General features: G+C 47.5%; 1 protein-coding gene across 2 annotated transcripts in view; it reads right to left on the bottom strand.

The window, feature by feature from the left end:
* Positions 1-279: 279 nt before the first annotated feature.
* The window catches only part of SLC22A23 (solute carrier family 22 member 23), a 175548-nt gene continuing 154072 nt past the window's right edge, over positions 280-21755 (bottom strand). The window contains exons 7-11 of one of the 2 annotated variants that reach the window (XM_036026578.1): positions 21233-21465; positions 19579-19611; positions 19430-19453; positions 18230-18353; positions 280-4385 (exon numbers count right to left, since the gene is read on the bottom strand). In XM_036026578.1, the coding sequence (XP_035882471.1) occupies positions 4004-4385; positions 18230-18353; positions 19430-19453; positions 19579-19611; positions 21233-21465 (796 nt within the window). In that variant the 3' untranslated portion in view covers positions 280-4003. The remainder of the gene's footprint in view (positions 4386-18229; positions 18354-19429; positions 19454-19578; positions 19612-21232; positions 21466-21755) is intronic. The other variant, XM_028511301.2, reaches the window with a different exon arrangement.

The raw sequence follows: 21755 nt of genomic DNA, 5'->3' as shown, positions 1-21755 counted from the left end.
AGTCTTCCCTCACAGAATCACAGGTTGAGACAGTCATTTCTTGACTTCCCTAGGACTCGCAGGCCACGATCAGCAAGACATGAGTACACAGGAGAAGAGACCTCAAACTTACTGATGGTCTGAGAATGGTTCTAAATAAGACAGTTCATGTTTGATCCTGTCTCTGCCTCTGCCTGCCTTTCAGACTGGACCTCTGCCAGCAGATGAGAGGCCACCCCCGCTCCCAGGCTGAAGGAGTCTCAGTTTACAGAGGCGCTAAAACAGGGACACAGCAAGATCTGAATGGAGAGTTTTTTTATTACTTGTAGTCAATGGTTGTGAAATGCCCTTTATTGGATACCATCAGATGAGGTAGGGAAGACATTCCAGAGGAAATTTGTTAATGGGGCAACATTTTTATTTCTGTACATTTACATACAAATTTTTACCAAAGGTACAACAGATGTGACATCATGCAGACATTTAGCTTTGAACACAGTTCAGAACTCGATTTAGGCTTGTGCTGTGAATGAGCACCTCCAGATTGATCCCGGTTGACATGTACAGTAACATGGTCTGACTAGAAACCTCAAGTGGGGGTGGCAGGAAGGACAGAGGGAAGTATTCCCACTCGACATAACACACTGTGCTGCTTTTCCAAAACGACACAGCAAAGCAAGGAGTACTTGGAAGTGAAGTGTGGGCCTTCCCCAGCACGTGCCTGCCCCATGCGCCACCTAGGGGCCGGGCAACGCGATGGTCACAATTCGTTTAATGGCACTTCAGTCATTTCTTATTTGGCTCTAGGAAGTGGTATTGTTTGAGTGTGATACTTCCTTTACGAGGTTTATTTTTGCTTTCTGGTCTGTGGCCAAAACAACTTACCATCCCCTTTATTCTAGTTGCAAGTAATTACACTCTTAGAAAACAAAAATATTAAAACTTTTTCCTGTACAGAAAAACTTTTTCTTGTCTTGGGTGCTAGTACTCTCAGATATTTGATAAGAGTTACTGACTTCTGGAAAAGAAAGTGAAGACCTGTCTAGCCCTGCCTCAGGTGTTCACATTTGTGCATAATTTTATTGGAAGGGATCACAGCTCCCTGGTAGGAAGGCAGGATGCAGGTGTGGCTGGTGGAGAAGAGTGGCTGCAGCACATACCCGGACGGGTCTCCCCAGGCAGGGGAGGAGGTGGTGGGGAGGCAGACTTGAAATGCCTGAGAGCTGTTTCCCTACTGACCACAAAGGAAATGGGACTGAGGAGTCCAAGCACAACCAACAGCTGCCAGGGAGCTGGCGGCGGCCCCTTCCGTGCAGAACAGGGCAGGACTGGACGTGTATCAGGCTCAGGTGGGCCTTTGACGCCTAGCCCACTTGGTGTGGAATTTCACGGTGCTCAGCCCACAAGGAAACTTTTCTGTTTTGGGTATATTTCATAAAGATGTTCCTCAAGAGCTTCAGATAGCCTTAAGCTAAACCAACAGCAAGAGAGCTCAGCCTAGTCATGAGGCTGCTGGGAGCAAAGAGCTGTGTGACCTCTGCCCAGAAACATCTACTGATTGTCTACTCATTTCACATCCTAGACCTCAGTCGCAAGAACCCAGTCCTCACAGCTAGCTTCTCTTGTCATCTGTGGGTTAGTCCTGATTGCTGAAGTGACAGTGCTGTCTCTATTGGACCAGTGTTTTTGTCAGTTAGGATGGAGATCAGAGACCTTGGAACAGGAGTTTAAAATGCTGTGCCATGCCTCCACCTTCCTAGACATTACTGGCAGCTCTCTCTAGCTTCGGTGCAGTTCTTAGAGCAGGTCTCTGTGATCTGTGAGGGAATACTCACAGGTCCTTCTGCGGGACAGCAAAGGGGCTGAAAGGTATCCTTGTGCTGGGGTGATACATGCAGAAATACACCCAGCCAGGGCCTGGCCCAGGACCTCCCGGGCTCCTTCCCAGCTTCCTCGGCTGCCCAGGGGCTTGGCTGCTGCATATGTCATGTCCTGGACTTAATGGATCTTGCTGCCAGGTGGCTCTGTAGCAAATACTCTAAAAAAGGCAAAAGGTATTTCACAAGTTTGGCACACAAAGGCTGCACTTTGTAGAGGCCTTTTTAAACTAAGGTGGATGTGGACTAACATTGAAACATGGAACAAAAGTGACTTAAAAGAGACGAGAGAAGGCGAGGATGAACTGGGCTGGAACAGGGAGACTGGCCAGATGGCCTTCCTTCCTAAGCAGTGGTCTGTGGATGAGGCTGGAGATTCCAGGTGCTACTGATTTGACAGAGAAAATGCGGTTTACTCACTGGAATCACACATGCTTGCCCGTTAGTTCACTTCTTCACCGTATTTTTATCAAGCCAACAGCTTCCTATTGATGTCCACCAGATTTGGAGGACAGTGGTGAGTGGAGACAGAAAGATGCAGACAACATAGAAAGCTAGAAGGGGAGAAAGGCAAGTTAAGTCAACCCCTTTTGAGGCCCTTTGAGTTCTAGTAACTGTCAGTTGGAGGTCACCTGATTCACAGACCTGAGACGACGATTTCCTTGGAAAAAACACAGCCCATGTCACAAAGTCGTGGGGAGAGGTGGACACTTTTAGAAAGAACCCATGCTGTCTAAAAAAATCAGGTGCCTATATTACTACAAGGTAGTGCCTGCCTATGCCAATGAAGCTTGTTTCTCAGTGGCCCCTGGGTGTCCTTGAGGAGGCCCTCCGAGTTTCCTCTGAAACACTCCTCAACAGGTGGAGAAAGCCTGACATGAAAGGGAAGAGGAAGCTTTGGGACCACATGAAGAACACAATGAAAACTTTTGGATATCAGGGATGGGGATGGGAGTGAACTTTGATGAGTTATTGCTTTCTCTCAAATGGTCTTGGTGCTTTAAGAGGCAGGAGGTCAGTTGGACCAGGAGGAGAGCATTCCACTCCTTGCCCTAAGCTCCACCTCTGTGCTGATGGAAGCGGCAGGAAGCAGATAAGGGCAGGCATGAAGGAGATGGACTCCCACAGGTTTTACAGTCTCTCAGCGTGAAATTAAGTGAGAGCTGACAGTTATCCAAGCTGGTGATTTCTACGTGGTGTGTGCTCCAGTTGTGCGTGAAGGGCCATATTTGGGAGAGCACCCTGCCCTCTTGTGGGTTTGCCTTAGCTGTCTATGTCAGTTCTTACCCTATTGGTTTCAGTTCCGAAAGTAGCCACGTTTTCAAGTAGTTCTGGAAAAAAAAGCTGACAGTGAAAGAGGGAACTTTGCTGTAGGAGCCAAGTCTGAGGAGTATTAATGCTAACATGTCTCAGACTTCCACACTTACGCTAGTTGTGAACTTAACTAGGTAAACTTGGTCAGAAAACTGGCAACATTGTTGCTAATTATTTAAGATTCGTGGTTACATGTTTAAGGTTTTCCCCAAAGGATTTCCAGCATGAAGTACCAAAGGATGATGATCTTGAAGGAAAGACTAAGCTGGTTTTAATGATATTGTAAGCTGCTTTCCCCCAAAACACGTAACAGAAGCTCTGACCTTACAGACAGAAAACACTTTACAAACCATAACAGACACCCTAGCTAGCAAACACCTGATCATTTACATTTCTGTGTCTAAGTATCAGTTGGGAACGGCTCCGTGGTGGGTGTCTGCACACACGCAGGCAGCATGGGTGCAGCTTCGAGCGGGTGGCACCTGGCTGCTCAGGGGGTGGCGGGCAGCAGCGAGGGACCTGTGTGGTGATCGACTGCTGCGCTGGGGCGACTGGGTCCCTCTCTTGAAGGAGGTGGTTCTATTGCAAGGTCAGTGAGAGGAAAGGGAATAAAGTGCTTCTCGTAAAAATGACCAAAATAAATACAAACATTTAATGGCAGAAAAGAAAGTCTTATTTCTGAAGAGTCTGCCTCCTCACACATGATCCTTAGAGTTTTGGAAAGAATTCCCCACACCAGTGGTAGGTCCCATGCCCCTGCGGTGTTTGCCTGCTGCAGCCACGTGTTGTAAACCTGTGCATAAGCAACCCCACCCTGGGGACCCAGGTGCCCCTCAGGGCAGGCCTCGCCCAGAGCCACAGGACCTCATGCCGTTGGCTGTGGCGCCGTCAGGCAGCGCGTCCCCCATGGTCGCTGCTGCGTCATGGAGGCCTGAGTAGTCCTTCAGCTCCGCATTGGTGAGCAGCAGTGGCTGCTCACCCTTCTTGTGTGGCAGGAGCGGCTGCCGCGTGTAGTGCTCCCCGTTGGAGATGCTCTCGGGCAGGCTCTGGTCCCGGCTCTCAGGCAGCAGGAGGATGCAGATGATGCAGATGAGCGTGCAGCAGGCGAAGATGATGTGGTGCAGGAAGTAGCCTTTCTGGTTGTGCAGCTCGATGATGGGCGCTGTCAGCATGCCGAAGCCTGCGCTGGCCAGCACCAGCCCCAGCCCGCCGCACCTGTAGGACGGTTGAGTGCACAAGGTTAGATAGTGTCCACGGCCACACCTCGGTACCCAGGGACACAGTGGCTCCCAGAGTGTGGACACAGCTTCATGGGGATCAAAGGGCATGGTCATGGTAGACCCAGAATCCTGGCTTAAGCAGGGGCACCGGGCGCCACCCCACACCAGACAGAGCCTCTCATGTGGGATGTCCCAACCCGCCTTCAGCTCAGTCATCTGCACATCACTTCTGGTTCACTGACTTTGCATCACTGTAAATGGAAAACAGTATCACTGGCCATAAGTAATATACATGAAGTGAAAAAGAAAGTATTATTAAATGATGCTATTTTCCCATGGTTTGCTCTCATGCTCCTCATTTAGAAAACGGGTAGTGTGTGTGAGTGAGGTTTGGGGGACCACCAGGGGTTAAAGAAGCTGTTAAAGACATACCAGCACTAATAGACTTTCTCCTTGCCATAATCAGAGAGATTTGAAGATCTTTAAAAAACAGCAATTTTCTCACTGTGAGTTGATGTCATTTATTGTCCTGTACCATGTATTTCCTAAAGATCATTCTGCACACCGCCAATGGGAAGTGTTGCGCCAGAACCAAGCACCGATAGAGAAACTCACTGCAGCACTGAGCTCCAAAAGGACTGAACGCGAGCCTGGAGCTTGGGCCACTCCTCTGCACTCCTCTGTCACAAAAGGGACCTACCAGATGTCCCAAAGGCATTGTAGATACACATCATTGCAGAAGACCCTTACAGGTCTAACTAATGTCTATTCTGACATAAAGGTATAGTGTTGGCGAGAAGGTGTTATATGGACACTGAGAAAGCAGTGCAGTACTGGGCTGCAGTAAAGAGGACCAGGGTGTTCAGATGATAGGAGGTCATGGTCATGCTGTGCCTTCACCGCACAGGCCAGATAGGGCTGGCTGGTCTCAGAGCCTCTGGGGCCACAGTGAAGGGGCAGACAAGGAAATCACGTCTCCAGGAAGGGAAGTGGAGTTCTTTGCCTTGCCCCAGAGAGCAGATCTGGACCAGTAGACAGAAGGTACAGGAATGCAGATTTCAGTTGGTTTAAATAACTTTCAAAGGGAGCTGCTCAATAGTTAGGTACTGCCCTTGAGGGAAGTGACCTTTATTCTTGGATGTGCTTATCATGCATAGAGAAGCTAAAGGGGAGGCCCCTGCAGCCTGCAGGAGACAGCGGGTGGGTGAGCTCTCAGCTCCTAAGGAGCCTGTGATCCCCTTGGTGACACTGCAGGTGCCTCTAACTCACAACAATATTGTCCAAGGACACAAGCTGCAAGATCAACATATAAAAGTCAACTGTCCACATGGTAGCAATAAACATGTGGAAGATGAAATTAAGAAAGTTCCTTTCACAATAACATCAAAATAGTAAAATGCTTAGAAATAAATAACAAAGGAAATGCAAGATGTATGCTGAAAGCTATAAAATATTGCTGAGAAAAATTAAAAATATAAAAATAAATGGAGAGCCATTCCATGTTCATGGATTGGAAAACTCAGTATTTTTAAGATGGTGATTCTTTCTGAATTGATCCAATACAATCCCTATCAAATTCCAATGACTGACTTTATGTAGAAAGTGATAAGCTGATCTCAATATTTACATGGAAATGCAAAGTACTCAAAATACCTAAAACAATTTTGAAAAATAAAATCTCAGGATAGATTTTTCCAATTTCAAAACTTACTATAAAGGTATAGTAATTAAGGCAGTGTGGTACTACCTTAACATATTGATAGATCAAGGGAACAGAATTGACAGTTCAGAAATAAGCCCTTACATTTATGATCACCTGGTTTTTGACAAAGGCAAATTCAGTGTGGAATAGTTTTCAACAAGTGGTACTGGGACAACTGCATATCCACATGCAAATGAATGAAGTTGGACCTTCACATCATACACGAAAATGAGCTATTATACAAATGGATCATAATCCTAAATGTAAGAGCTAAAGCTATAACACTTCTAGAAGAAAGGGGAAAAATCTTTGGGACCTTAGGTTAGGAAAAAGATTTCTTACACATGATATCAAAAACAGATGCATAAAGAGGGAAAAAAAAGAACAATTGCAGTTTATCAAAATTAAAAAGTTCTGCCCTCCAAAAGACACTCTTAAGAAAATGAAAAGATAGACAATACACTGGAGAGAAATGTTTACAAAGCATATATGATAAGAATACTGTATTTTTCAGACTCTAAGATGCACACCCCCTCCCCCCAGCTCCCCTGGTTTGGGAGGAATAATGGTTGTTAATGCTGCTGTTGAGTTCTGTTTACATTTACATTGGTGGAATAGTATGTTATTTATGTTATTAAATATTTTTTAAAGGAGTATTTTTTTAAGATTTTATTTATTGTTAGAGAGGGAAGGGAGGGAGAAAGAGAGAGAGAGAGAAACATCAATGTGCAGTTGCTGGGGGCCGTGGCCTGCAACCCAGGCATGTGCCCTGACTGGGAATCAAACCTGCGACACTTTGGTTCTCAGCCCGCGCTCCATACACTGAGCTATCCCAGCCAGGGCTTATGTTATTAAATATTTTACCACATTTTTTGCTTCAAAAATTTTCTTCCAATTTTCCTCCTCTAAAACCTAGGTGTCTTATGATCTGAAAAATATGGTATATAAAGAGCTCTCAGTAAGAAGAAAGCCCAATTTAAAAAATGGGCCAAAGGTTTGAATAGACATTTCTCTGAAGAAACTATAAAATATTCAATTAGCATACAAAAAGATGTACACCATTTAGTCATTAGAGAAATGCATATCATAGTCACAATGAGATATTCTTTCACACCCACGAGGATGGCTATAATCAAAGAGACAGACAATAGCAAGTGCTGGTGAAGAAGCAGAGAAACTAGAACCCTCATATGTTGCCAGTAGGAAAGAAAAATGATGTGCCCACTGTGGAAAAGTGTGGCATTTTCTTAAAAACTTAAATCTAAACTTTTACGACCCAGCAATTCCAATCCTATGAAACATGACAACCTGTGTCCATACACAAACTTATCAGTGAAGGCTCATTGTAGTATCATTAATACCAGCCCCCAACTGCACAGAGTTCAAATGTCCACCAGCTGGTGACAGGAGAAACAAAAGGTGGTCCATAAGAAAAGGACCGTGGATGGATTTCAGAAACATACTAAGTGACTGTATGACTCCATTTATATGAAGTGTCCGAAGAAAGCAGATCTATAGCAACAGAGAGCAGGTTAGTGGCTGCCCGGCGCTGGGGTAGGGACGGAGACTGCGAAGGGCTATGAGGGAACTTTCGGGAGGTGGAAATGTCCTACAACTGGACTGTGGTGATTGCTGCATTGCATACTAAAAGTGGGTGAATTTTATGATATGTTAATTATACTTCAATAAAGCTGTTAAGAAAATCCCAAAACTGTTCTACCTGTCTGTTGATACAGGTTCTCCAAACTTCTGGCCTAGAAGGGTGGCCAGCCAGGGCTCACCTTTTCCTCCTGAGGACACAGACACTGCCCACGCTCCCTTCTGCCTGCCACCCCTGTTGCCTGGTGGGAATTTCTACTCTGCTTTGCCCACCGTGGGGCTGAGCAGCAAATTCTCCTCTCCAGGGCCTTCACTGTTTCCAACAAGGGGAAAGAGATCCTGCCTTGGCTACCTGCTGTCCTACTACAGCAGGCCCTCAGGCTGGCCAGTCCTGGATCGGAGGAAGACAGGGAACGAGGGACGCTCAGGCAGGGAGGGCCATGTCTTGGGCTCCCCAGGAGGACACTTGTACCTAAGGGCTGCCTCAAATCAGACATACAGAATTCTATGGTCAAGACAGGATGGAGCACAGTCTCGAAAACATTTTTTTTTAAAGATTTTATTTATTTATGTTTAGAGTGGGAAGGGAGGGAGATAGAGAGAGAGAGAGAAACATCAATGTGCGGTTGCTGGGGGTTATAGCCTGCAACCCAGGCCTGTACCCCGGCTGGGAATCGAACCTGCGACACTTTGTTTCGCAGCCTGCGCTCAATTCACTGAGCTACGCCAGCCAGGGCTTTCAAAAACATTTTTTAAGAATATTTTTATGCAAACATTTTTAGCTCAGGAATAGGACATTAAAGTGGCAATTGTGTGTGATGGGTGGGACAATGGGTGGTCTCCCCATTTTGTCATGCTTCATAACAAAAAAAAATAAGACACTCCTCTCTCTCCCTTCTCACTCTAATTAGGAATGGCCTTGTTTGCTTGCAGATAGCAGCCAACCCACCAGAGGGTGTGGCCTCAGGCACAGTGGCAAGGGCTTTCCTCACTTCTTTGGTGCTGGGTGACTCAGAGGTGGGGGTGGGGAAGAGTATGCTCCTTTGGTTGCTTGCAGGCTAAGGTCTAAGGCTGGGTTTCAAGAGGGACAGCCTCACCAGGCACAGTGTCCTAGGGACAAAGCTAGAGCCTGAGCGTCCCTGACTCTTCCCTTTCCCAGCCAGTGACCAAGTTCAGGCCCATCCGGGTTACACTCCCCTCACTGGTGTATCTCCCACAGGATCCTCCATCCCCTCAGACTTTCTTTCTCCACGGTTGACAAAGCAGCCTGTCTAGAATACAGAGCTGATGGTACCACTCTGCTCCAAATCCTTTGGTGGCTCGTTTCCTGTCTCCTGCACAGCTCCCAAGGGCTCCACTTCTCCCTCCTGTCCCCTGGCCCTGCCCTTAGGTCCACTGGCTCCCCCAGCACCTTTGGCCTCAAAGTTCCTCACTCTCCTTCACTCCCTCCGTGAGGTTTTTGCACTCTGGCTCAGCTAAGCTCTCTGGGTCCTTCATGCCCAGCTCTGCCAGGTTCCTGGGATAGATAACCGTCTCATGTGTTTCCTGAAGGACACGTGGCTTTTTACCTGGGTCCCCACACTTGGCACAGTTCTGGCATGGAGACTTCACTAGTGTTTGTTCACTTTGAGGAGTAAGTGCCAAAACTGGACAGTCAGCAATCAGGGCTGCCCTGGCATCAAGTAAACCCATATACACAGGCCAGGCTACACAGACCCTTTTTGCTACACAGGTGGAAGCTGCAACAGTGAAGAGAAGAGGTTCTGGAGCCAGTGGACTGGGTCAGAACTCTGGCTCCACCGTCACCAGGATTTGCCCCTGTAAGCCTCAGAGAAGACTGGGAAGAGCAGCAAAGCGAGGAGCTCTGATGTATGGGTGCTGGAGATGGGGTGCCGGGGTTGGGATGCAGGGGACAGACAGGACACACAGAGTGCAGGCGTGCTGCTGTTCTTCCTCCAGTTGTCTGAGCTCTCTCCCCCTCTCTGTTGGCACCACAGAGCAAAAATATTGATGCATTTCTAACTTCTTTCTTGCTGTATTAACATTACAGTGACAAGGGCAGGAGGTGGAGGGAAGACTGGAGATCAGCAGATTGATTCAGGGCTGGAGGTGTTTGGTGAGAGCTGGCCAGGAGCCTGATGGCAGGGCTGGAGCTGGGCAAGTTCAAGAACTGAGAGGCTAAAGAGAAGAGGAGGCCAAAGCCTCCAGAGATAACGTGGAGACCCAAAGGCTGTCAGAGGGTGTTGGAACTGCTTTGGTCCTTCCTTCCCCTTTTGCCCGGGTCCTCTCACCCAAGCCCTGCAAACCATGCCTCCTGAAGCTGCCTCAGGCTCACTGCCCTCTCCCTTCCAGAGACCTCTGCTCCTGCTCACTGCATCATCTGGAATGAGGCTTCATTCTTTCCCCTAACACTGCTCCTTTGTGCACATGCCTCCCTCCTCCTGGACCGCTGGCTGTTCCACCTGCTCCCTGGAGCCGGCAGTCCCAGGCAGCACCCCCATGCAGGCTGTACATGTTGCCTAGTTCTCTCAGCCCCAGGTTCTTCCCTTCCTCGCTCTTGGGTGCTCTCACCATGCCGTCAGCACACTTGAGTTTACAGCCCAGACTCACTCATGTTCGAATGTCTGTGGGTCTCTGATATACACTTAAAAGGTTTTCAAGGGCAGCAACCAGGCCTGACTCAGTTTGTTATCTCTCACCTCAACCCAGCTCCCTGGTGGGGAGCTGGCTAGCACCTGGGTCTTTATGGGGCAGGGAAGTCAGATTTCTAAGATGGCCCCACCACTCCCACTATGCTGTGATCATGCCCCTGTACATTGAGAATGAGCTGGACCTAGTAACTCACTGTTTACAAATAAAATGCAGCAAAGGTAATAAGGTGTCCTTCCATGCTTAGGTTACAAAAGACTGTGACTTCTAGCAGATTCTCTTGTTGGCATTGATGAAGCAAGCTGCTATGATGAGTTCCATGTGGCAAGGATCTAAGGTGGCTTCCAGCCAAAAGCCAACAAGAAACTAAGGCCCTCAGTCCAACTGTGAGCAAGGAACCGAATCCTGCTGTTATGGTGTGAATGTTTGCATTTCTCCAAATTCATATGTTGAACTTCTAATCCCCAGAATGATGGTGTTAGGAGGTGGGCCTTTGGGAGGTGATAAGGTCAGGAAGGTGGATCCCTAATGGATGGGATTAGTGTCCTTATAAAAGGAACCCAAGAGCTCTCGTACCTTCCACCATGTAAGGGCACAGCAAGAGGATGGGTGTCTATGAACCAGGAAGCAGGCCCTCACCAGATACCAGATTTGCTGACACCTTGGTCCTAGACTTCCACACCTCCAGAACTGTGAGAAATAACTTTCTGTTGTTTATCAACCGCCCAGTCTATGGTATTCTGTCATACCAGCCCAAATAGATTAAGAAACCTGCCAGTTACTGAATGAGCTTGGAAGCTAGTCATGGCCTGGGGAGACCCTGAAGTTGAGGGCCCAGCTAGGCCATGCACACTGCTGCCCGCGGAAACTGAGACAATAAGTATAGGTGTTTGAAGCCACCAAGCTTTGGGATAATCTGTTATACAGCAATAGACAACCAATACACAAATCAGTGAGTGACAGAATTCCCCAGCCTTAGCCATGGAAGGAAACAGGGACTTCTCACCCAGGCTGTGTCATCAGTACTGTGTATTAGAAAGCCTTTCACTAAGGGAGAGGCTGGAAGTGCTAGAGGAATAGTCATCTCACTGTGCTACTGAGACATCAGTGGGCCACTAATGAGAAACAGCAGTATTTTGGGGAGTGTCTCCCAGACAATAACCCCCTTCCTAGGCAGAGGGTCCCAGGCAATCTTTTAAAGACACTCTGAACCTTTCTGCTAGTATTTGTTCATATGCTTATCATCATTATTAGTTTATGAACCCTTCAAGGTCAAGGTTTATTTCCTAGAACATCAGCTGGCACACACTGTTTACGCTTAATAAATATTGGATGTTTATGGACTATACCAGCTTCCTGCATAGGAAGTTCGGCTCACCCAAATGAACAGGACAGGTTAAATATAGACAACCACAAGAAAGAGCAATGGGATTGACTCCATCTATAAGATGAAGAATATGAACACCTGAAATTGCCACTTAGTCTTTGATTATTCTGGCCACTTCAGGAAGCCAAAGTACATTGCAAGGGACATATCAGATGCCAGGGAAAATGGACGTGTTTCATTCGGGCCTTTGATACCAAGAAGACATCATTTTTTTCTGAAACCTCCTGGGTTTCCACTTGATCTTTTCACTAAGGGTGAATGCTACTGACAGGCAGCAAGAGACTTGCCCTGCTCAGTGCATGTAAAGGCCACTGTGGTTAGTGTACAGGCAGGCAGAGGGCACAGACTCGTTAGGAAGGCTGAGCACAGATGCATGGTTAAAGGAGCAGACAGAAGTCTCCCTTCATCATGCCAAATGGACTCTATCATACTAATATGTAATGTTAATAAATCATGTCAAATGAAATACATCTGATTTTTGGTAGGACTAGATGAAGTATTAAAAAAGTACCTATATACACATGTACATGTAAATACACATGTATATGTAATGTGCAATGTATCTTTATATCTTTTTTCTATGAAAGCAATTTTCTATTTGGTTTTCCATCAAGGATACTTTAAAATTACTCAGTAAGATTAAAACAATTTTGGGGTAGTTCCAGCCAAGATGGAGGCATAGGTAGAAACCCTTCGCCTTCCTCTCATAACCAAAAGGAGGGTAACAATCAATCTAAAATCAATAAACAACCAATAGTGCCAGAAAATCAAACTGCATAGGACTCTGACAGCCAAGGAATTAAACAAATAGCCAACCAGACTAGTAAGACAGGTGGATGGAGAGAACTGTGGCAAGGTGGTGGACCTTGGGGACCAGGCTGACTGAACAGGAAACAGAGACTCAGAGCTGATGGTGGACTACTGTGGGGGTTTCCGCAGTGGGAGAAACTCCCAGTCTCACACAAGAGTTCATTGGAAAGTGGGGCTAGAGCCGAGCAGGTGAGCTGCATTGTTTCCTCTCTGGCTCCTCCCACACAGGCAGTGCCATAGTACAGCAAGGAGGTTTGTCCTGCCCTGGACAATGCCTAAGACCCTGCCCCCTTACAACTTAACAGGTGCCAAGACAAAGAAAAAGGGCCCAAATGAAAGAACAGAGCAAAACTCCAGAAAGAGAGCTAAATGATGAGGAGATAGCCAACCTATATGAGAAAGAGTTCAAAGCCCTGGTAATCAAAATGCTCACAGAACTAACTGAGCTTGGTCTAGAAATAAAAGAACAGATGAAAGATACCAAAAGTGAAATAAAGCAAAATATTCAGGGAAGCAACAGTGACAGGAAGAAAACCAGGACTTAAAGCAGTGATTTAGAAAAAAGGAAAAACATCCAACCAGAACAGAAGAAACAAGAATTCAAAAAAATGAAGAGAGGCTTAGGAATTTCTGGGACAACTTTAAACATTCCAATATATGAATTATAGGGGTGCCAGAAGGAGAAGAACAAGAAATCAAAAACTTATTTGAACAAATTATTTAAGGAAAACTTCCCCAATCTGTCAAAGGAAATAGACTTCCAGGAAGTCCAGGAAGCCCACAGAGACCCAAAGAAGTTGGACCCAAAGAGGAACACACCAAGGCACATCATCATTAAGTTACCCAAGATTAAAGATAAAGAGAGCATCTTAAAAGCAGCAAGAGAAAGGGAGACAGTTACCTACAGAGGAGTTCCCATAGGGCTATCAACTGATTTCTCAAAAGAAACCTTGCAGGCAAGAAGGGAGGCATAGGTAGAAAACCTTCACTTCCTTTCACAACCAAAAGGCATGACTTGAGATATTTGAAAAGAAGTATCTCAAATCATGAAAGGCAAGGACCTACATCCAAGATTGCTCTATCCAGCAAAGCTATCATTTAGAATGGAAGGGCAGATAAAGTGCTTCCCAGATAAGGTCAGGTTAAAGGAGTTCATCATCACCAAGCCCTTATGATATATTAAGCCCTTATGAAAATGTTAAAGGGACTTATCTAAGAAATTGAAGACCAAAAACCATGAACGGTAAAATGACAACAAACACAACTATCAACAAATGAACCTAAAAGAAAGGAAAAACAATGAAAACAAAAACTAAGCAAACAACTAGAACAGAAACAGAATCAGAGAAATGGAGATCACATGGAGGGATTTCAGTGGGGAGTGGGAGGGGAGGAATAGTCGGGGAAAGGTACAGGGAAAAAGAAGCATAACTGATGCTTCATTTATGGTAGATGAACGTAGATGTCAAAAATGGTATAGGAAACAGAGAATTCAAAGAATTTATATGTACAACCCATGGACATGAACTAAGGGGAGGAATGCTGGAGGGTTTGGGGGTGTGGGGTGGATAAAGGGGGAAAATTGGGAAAACTATAATAGCATAATCCAAAAAAATAAATAAATGATAGTTTCATTTTCCTCCCGGCAAAAGCTTTGAGCACTTTTCTGCACTTTTCTGCTTTTCTCTAGGTTGTCAGTAGAGGGCAGAACATGCCCATTTTTAATAGAGCAGTCAGACCCTCAGTTTACAGATAAAAGATAACGAAGGAGGGGCAAATTTTGCCTTGCTGTGCTTTATAAGCACACAAATTTTCATTTCCACTGGATAGCTTTGTTTTACCAGTAATAATATCTAAATTACAGATAGAAAGATCCATATACACAGAGACTTATTATTGGAAGCAGCTAATGAATTAAGAATTTTAGAATCTTCAAAACATACCATTAAACATGTAAATCCCACAAACATACCTCCCATTTTTCACTGTCTTTTATATTACTTAGTTTGTTTTACCTAGACTGCAAAGTCAAGGATAAACAGATATTTGTGTCATTTTTACAGAAATAAAGGTTAACTGCTGAAAATATTCAGGTAGGAGTAATAATAATACTAATGTTCTTTTAAAAATATTGACAGGTATACATGTTTAGTAATTACAGACAGTTGGACTATATAGAAAAACCCAAAGAATAAATGTAACTATTATGATTAATAGCATTAGCAGTCAGGTAAAAGAATAAAAAATGGATTCTGAGCTCATTATCAATCCACAGGCATATAGGTTTTGTCCATGTCTTGGGATAGCTGTCAATATCAATTTACTGAGGCCAGACCCTTAACACAGAATATCTCCTCCTCCATCACCACCACCCCATAGGTGGCCACAAGTAGCCTCTTGTTAGGGCAAAGGGATGCACATGGCTGGCTACAGGACTCGCCCAGGGCCATACAGGGATAGGCAAGCAGCTGCTGGGATCACACTAGGCTCCACCTCTGCCAAATCTTAGGCTCCAGGCCACATCCTCTGCACTTTGGTTGTTCCTCTTCCACCTGTTTAACTTCTAACATGCACGCCTCATCTCCTTGGCTTCCGGTCACTCACTGAACATTGTGATAAATACTGTGTGTGTGTATGACACAGGTTTTAAGTTAACCAGACTCCACATGTCACATTACATATAGGCCACCTTTGCCCTCAGTGCTGGTTTCTGAGGCGTCTTTAGAGCAGAAGACGTCAGGGTCTGAGTTCTAGTCCTGAAGTGGGAACAGAGAGGAGTTGGTTAGAAGGAAGGTCTCAGATGAGGTAAGTTCCAGAAAAATTTCTAGAAGAGGTGGGAGAGCCTGAGGGGGAGCAGAGCAGGAGACACACCCACCAGGAGGGAGCAGGTAACTCAGACAAACTAGGCTCAGAGCTCCAAGGGAACCCGTGAGAACCGTGGGAAAACAAAGGGCGCTTGCTGTCAGCAGTGGCACCTGCCTTCTCTCTTACCCGACCCCTCTCTGAGGGGACAAGAAGACAGTGAAGGCCTGAGCTTCTAGGTGAACACTGCACAGAAAAGATGATCTGCCACCAAAAAGCTACCACATGCTTCTGGATCAACCAGGACTCCCGGCCACTTCCTTCCAAGCCAAAGGGGAGAAGGTGCTGCAGACACAGCGGCCTTCCCAATCTGCCTGCGAGTCACCCAGCTGAAAAGCCTGAGAAGAAACTGCCTCAGCTAATGGTAAATGAATGGCATCTGGATGGGCCTATGTGGGAGGGAAGCGCTTCTCTGCAACAGGAAGTTTGGATGGAATCTCATGAAACAGTCTGTATTCGTTCAGTTAGCATTCTGGTGAGTCACTGCCATTCTCAGACAATGGAGTTCCACAAGTTTTTGTGCAGAAAGGTTCTTATCTTCCTGTTTGTAGAGAGTCCATCCTGGCAGCTTATCCTGTGCTACTGTTCTTGTTCAGAAGATGTGTTTTTAATACAGCATTATAGAAAAAGGCTCCTTTTGTATTAGGAAAAATGAAGCTCACAAATTGAGAGCCACCCATCCTAGCTTACCCTGGACTTATCTGCCTGAAGTGGGCAGGGGTTGATAAAGGAAGTCGCTGAGGTCGCAGGGGCTCCTTGGGACCTATCACTGAGTGTGCAGGGAAGAAGGGACGGCCTTCAGAAGGAAAGGGTGCCAAAAGTAGGTCATCAGTACCACCAGAAATTCTTGCATCCTGGCCAGGAGACCTGACCCCCTTTGGCCTGAATTCTTTCATTCTCTGCAAGTACAAAAACATCACCGAGGGGCCAATATTTTTCCAGTTCTTCATCTTGGCAAGATGAATATGACAACATATTTGTTTAAATTCTATCCCGAAATCATCATTCTAGGTTTGCATCACAGAGGAAAAGGATACTGCATTTCCTTGAGTTGAGCCTCTTAAGCAAAGTCTTACGTGAATAATGACGTCCACCCATTAACAGAGTGCAGGGGAGGCCATCCCCTGGGAAATATCCATAATCACACAAAGGCTGGGGGGCTAGCGGAAAGCCGTATCTAATCCTGACTTCTGCTGTACTGAAAATGCCCGTGCTGGAAGGAAGTTTAGGTAAGGGAAAGACAGACAGAGCCACTGTCTGGATCAGGCACTTTGCAACTTCCAGTGTAACAAACAAAAAAAGCTTCCGGCTTCTCACTTGCCTTAGGGAGAAGGTTGCACAGATGAATTACTTGGCATTTACTTGCTTTTTTTAAAAAAAGATTTTATTTGATTTTTGTTTTTTAAAAGCTAATCTTTATTGTATTTCCCCCTATTACTTGTCCCCTTATACCCTCTCTTCCCAGCAGTCACCACACTGTTGTCCATGTCAGTGAGTCCTTTCTCCATTTCTGCTGGACCCCTCCACCCCCTAACCCTCCACCCAGCTGTCATCCTGCTCTCCAGCTATGAGTCTGTCCCTAACTGCATTTCTCTTAAACACACAATTTCTCGGCATTTTATCTCACAGGTAACAACAAGCTGCCTTCAGGCTTGGCTTGTGTCATAAAAATCCAGGAGAATGAATCAAAGTGAGGTCATGTGAAAATTTCACTGTCAGCATGACTACTGGATGTGTGGGAAGAAGAGACCGTGTACCTGCCTGCCTCCTCCTGGAGCCCTTCCCAGCCCCGGGGCAGAAACCAGCAGCTTGCACCAACCCCACCTTGAACTGCATTGGCCGCTGCTTGTTTTCCCACGTGGGAAGGTAAGGGTGGAAAGGGCCACACTGGCTTCTGGGCTTTTATCTCACAGCTGATAATCACCCATATTCACAATTTACATTTAAAAAAAGCATGTGTTAGAAATGTTACTGATATTCCCATACAAAAGTCAAAGTAAATCAAGATGAGTGCTTCCATAAGTCACACACAGTAATTACCAGGAAAATGTACGGCTTTGCAGTTAAGTGGTGCCGTTTCAAACACAGGGGAACACTTACATCGTGCTGTAATCTTAGTAACATCAAGTGGTGTGTAGTGTTCCCCGCCTCCCCCAGCCGCCACCCAGGGACAGCACCAGAAAGTATCAGACCCAGCTTCACAAACCAAAACAAAATGAGCTAAGTGCAGTTATCACCACCTCTTAGGAAATTACGAAATAACCACAAACCCACCAGGAGTGTATCTTTGTGCTGCTCACTGACCTACTCTGCCTGGCACACTGGTGGGTTTGCGATTAATATTGATTAAATAAATAAAGCCATGAGGCTTCTGTTTGGACTAGGGACATCAATTTCTCAGGTCAGTAAAAAAGAAAGGTCTTTTCTACTTCACATTTTTATTCTGAACTGGAATTTTTTTAAATTGAGGTCTCAGAAGAGTTGAGAGTGTTTGATTTCATTTGAAGTAATGGTGTAAGTTATCTACCGATTTTCTCTCCTTTTCCAGTCATTGTTCCATTTCCTGTACGCTGCTGACAAGTGCCCTGCTCCCCGTTCCTTCAGCTACTACCTGGACAGAACCAGGGTCAAGTTCTCACCTGATTCTCTGTTGCCTCGGGGTGAGGGTGGAGCACCCCATCTTGAAGCTCACATGCTCAGCACACACAGCCCCCATCCAGAGGCTGGGGCCAGATGAAGCTGACAGTGGTTAATTCACCAGGAGCCTTGCTGAACAGGCAGCCCACCCTGGGCCCCCAGAACACACCCCATGGGCGCCTCCCATACACACCTTATTACCGTGGGGGTGATCTCTGCACAGAAGAACACACTGAGGCTTCCCACTGCATGGGAGGCAAACATGCCCACGATGGAAAACGCGATGGAGAATTTGTCCTTGACACTGTCACTCATACCTGAAGGACAATCAGAACGGGATGGTGAGGGGGAGCAGAGGGAAGGGAAAAGGAAGCTAGCAAGGCCAGGGCAGAGAGAGCAGGGAGAGAGGGAAGGAGGGTGGTCTGGGAACACACAAAGGGTCTTCCGTCCTCCCCTCGCCCAGTTTGAGGTGCAGACCAGGTGCTCGGTTCCCTCTGTACATGGAGGATCACCTCCAGGGGTAGGAGGTCAGGCCTTCCTGGCAGTGGACTTAGCCCGGGTTCCTGCAGGTCCCTGTGGGTCTTGTATGTTGGAGCACACTCGGACTCCACCAGAATTCCTGAGGCCAAGAGCCAGCCTGGCCAGAAGGAAGGCTGGTGGTGTCTCTGGTGCTGCAGCAACATCCATTCTGTCCCAGCCTTCCACGGTGGCTCCAGAGAAAGTTTCTGTGCTCCAGAGAACCCTGGTTACTCAGGTCTCAGGTGTGCCCAGTCCAATACATGGGACAAGGTACCTCAGGCTTAATTCAAAAGGACAAAAACTTAAATAACCCAAGCAGAAAAATTTATGGGCCTGGAGGGAAAGTCTCAACCAACCCAAGCATCTTACAAATGGCACCAGAGTCTGACCTCACACCGAGGTGGCATCTAGCACAGAGCAATAGCATGCTGTTGGGGATCATACACTGAGCACGGCTCAGTTCCTTGCAAGGGTGCATGGGGACCTCAGGGCTCTCCCTGTGGAGGGCCCTAGTAGCATGGGCTCAGGTCATGCCAGGCACATGTGACCAGCAGCACTGAGTGCATGGCGGTGGCTCTGTGGCCCCATGGAGGAGAGCAGTGAGCTTGCGTGATTCACAAGGCGGGCAGCAGCCTCCCCTGGCAGCACAGCCAACCAGGCTTCCTGTACTCTAGGGCCTTCTGATCTTGTCTAGGCACTGTGCCTAAGACATACTGCATGGGTGGCAGGTGAGGGTCTGTGCTGGCTGCTGGTGCTGTTGCCAGGGGAAGAGGCGAGGGCATGCGTGCAAGCCGGGCACAAACGGGAGAACCAGCCACTCTTTCTAGAGGCAAGAGGCAGTAGAGAACACAGATGTATGCTTATAGTGTCCAACCTACGGCCAACTTCAGCTGCAACTCTTGGAGGGCAAAGGAGGAGAAACAAAAGAGAGGGAAACCACAGGTCTGTGAGTGTTCACAAAAACGCCCATTTGGATGCAACACCAAGATGATGAGGCACATGGCACCAGTGTGCAGGGCTCACCTGAGTCTGGATGCTGGCTGTACTTTCCAATCACTGGGCAGCAGAGATGATGGCGCCCACCCGGCCAAGGACGAACACAGTGGGAAAAGGGGGGAGAAAGAAAGCATGTTAGGTATGAAGTGATCACCGTGTTTCCATGTGACTGGTATCTCAGTGAATTCCCTTCCAGGTCTGGGGCCAGTGTTAGGGAGACGGAGGAGACCCGTGGCAACAGTCCCAGCACTGGAATTAACACTCGACTAAACAAACCCTTTTTGTCTGGAAGGGCAGGCCTCAGATCCTGGGGAGAGAGGGGAGCTCTCCGGAACAGAGACTCTGGCACACCTCGCCACCTCAAGCCAAAGGGTTAATTTCATTGTGTGTAAAGTTATTCACTGCTGGTCTGGGCTCAAGGGAGCAGCGGCACTATGGGGGCAGACCCGGCAGGCGGCATTTCTTATACTCTGAACTCTGATGATTCTCAGACTACTTGTCCTTTGCACGAAGTTCCTGTGGCTTTCCTGCTCGGGGACAAAGAGCACTGTGACACCTCCGGGGGCTGCCACACCCCTGCACATCTGCTGGAACGTCCGCTCACAGAGGCTCCCTGGAAGGGTAGCTCGGCGGCCCCAGCAGGGACAGGACGGTCAGGAGACAGACACCACTTATCCATTTCCTCATCAGTCACAGCTGAAGCAAAGGCCAGTCTCACAAAGGAAATGCATGGTGCATGAGAATGTGCCGATAGAAAAACAGCTCCTGAGTTTGAAACTAGCTCATCTATAATCCAGTTTGCACAACAAGGCTGAAGAAGTTGTGAGTTTTTTCCTTTCTCTTCCTTCCATTCTGGATGCTGACTCTTGTGCCTCGGCCACATGGTGCAAACCTGAAATTCGAGTGGCTCTGCTCTGTGGTACAGCTGGACGGGCTCTGAGCCTGATCCCCCAGTTTGGGTTAACTCTCCTTGAGACTGCGGGAGCAGTCAGTGGCCTCTGTGTCCCTGCAGGGTCTGAGCCGGCCCCAGGGGGGCCTTGCCTGGGCAAGGACGGATCAGCTGTCCTGCTCATGCAGGTGTCATTGGGGACAGGTCAGAGAATCCCTGTGGCTTCTTCCGGGCAGGAAGGTGGGTGTTTGTTCATGAGGAGCTCTTCTGAGTGTGCCCACTTATAGTGGAGGGGCTGCATGGGTTCCCTAGCTTTTCTTTACATTATTTTAAACATTTACTGAGAGATTCTTTGGCCCAAAGACAAGCTGATGAAACTGGGAATGTCTGCTGAAAAGCAGTGTCCCAATGCAAGAATGTGAAAATTAATTTCCCCCTGAATTTCCCAGGGGAGAAGCGAGTCCTCAGTTCTTCTTTGTCACGTGACGTGTCACAGAGAGAAAGTCTGGTGGTGAGAAAAGCCATGTCCACAGTGGTGCAGTCAGGAAGGCTCTGAGCTGGACCCCAGGGTTGGGTGGGGAGGGGGGGAAAGGCGGTCACCATGCACCTTTCAGTTGGAGCCATCCTTCCCAAACCATCTCCTCAAGCTGTTGATTCTGGAATACCAGGTCACTGAACACTGTTCTCAGGCTCATCAGCCCTTTCAGATACCCTTTGTCATACACCATCGGCCCCCCCTCCCCATCCCTGGGCCCTGCTTTGGGGTTGGTCCCACTCCCTGGCACCACTCACAGTTGAGGAGCCCGAGCTGCAGCAGCGAGGCCAGGGCGGTGAGGATCATGAAGAGCAGCAGCCCTCCCCTGCGCCCCAGGAACCGGACCACCACACACATGGCCAGGCAGGACGCCAGGGCAATGCTAGCCATGGTGTAGTAGTCAGCGTAGAAGTTCTCGAGGAGCGGCACCTTCACCTCATGGCCCATCATGCTCCTTGCAAAGCAGTGGTGGATCCCGTACCCTGTCAGCCTGCGGAGACACACCGAGAGGGCCGTGAGTGGCATGCAGCGACAAGGGGCCGGGCCGTGCCCTGGGAGGTCACTGCGTGCACTGCCTGGGTACAGGAAACGTATAAGCAACTCTGTATGTGATCAAAAGCATGCTGTTACCATCAATGGAAGTGCAGCAGAGTGCCATGCAGACAGCAGGAAAGTGCCCCTCGCCGGGCGGCCATCTCTTAGGCAAAAAGGTATGACAGCACAGGAGTAAAGGGAACCCAGCACAGAAGACAACGTGCCCCCATGTGTCAGCTCATTTAA

The sequence above is a fragment of the Phyllostomus discolor genome, chromosome 5 (assembly GCF_004126475.2).
Source record: "Phyllostomus discolor isolate MPI-MPIP mPhyDis1 chromosome 5, mPhyDis1.pri.v3, whole genome shotgun sequence".
NCBI classification, from domain to species: Eukaryota; Metazoa; Chordata; class Mammalia; order Chiroptera; family Phyllostomidae; genus Phyllostomus; species Phyllostomus discolor.
This window is presented reverse-complemented; position numbering and strand designations above follow the sequence as displayed.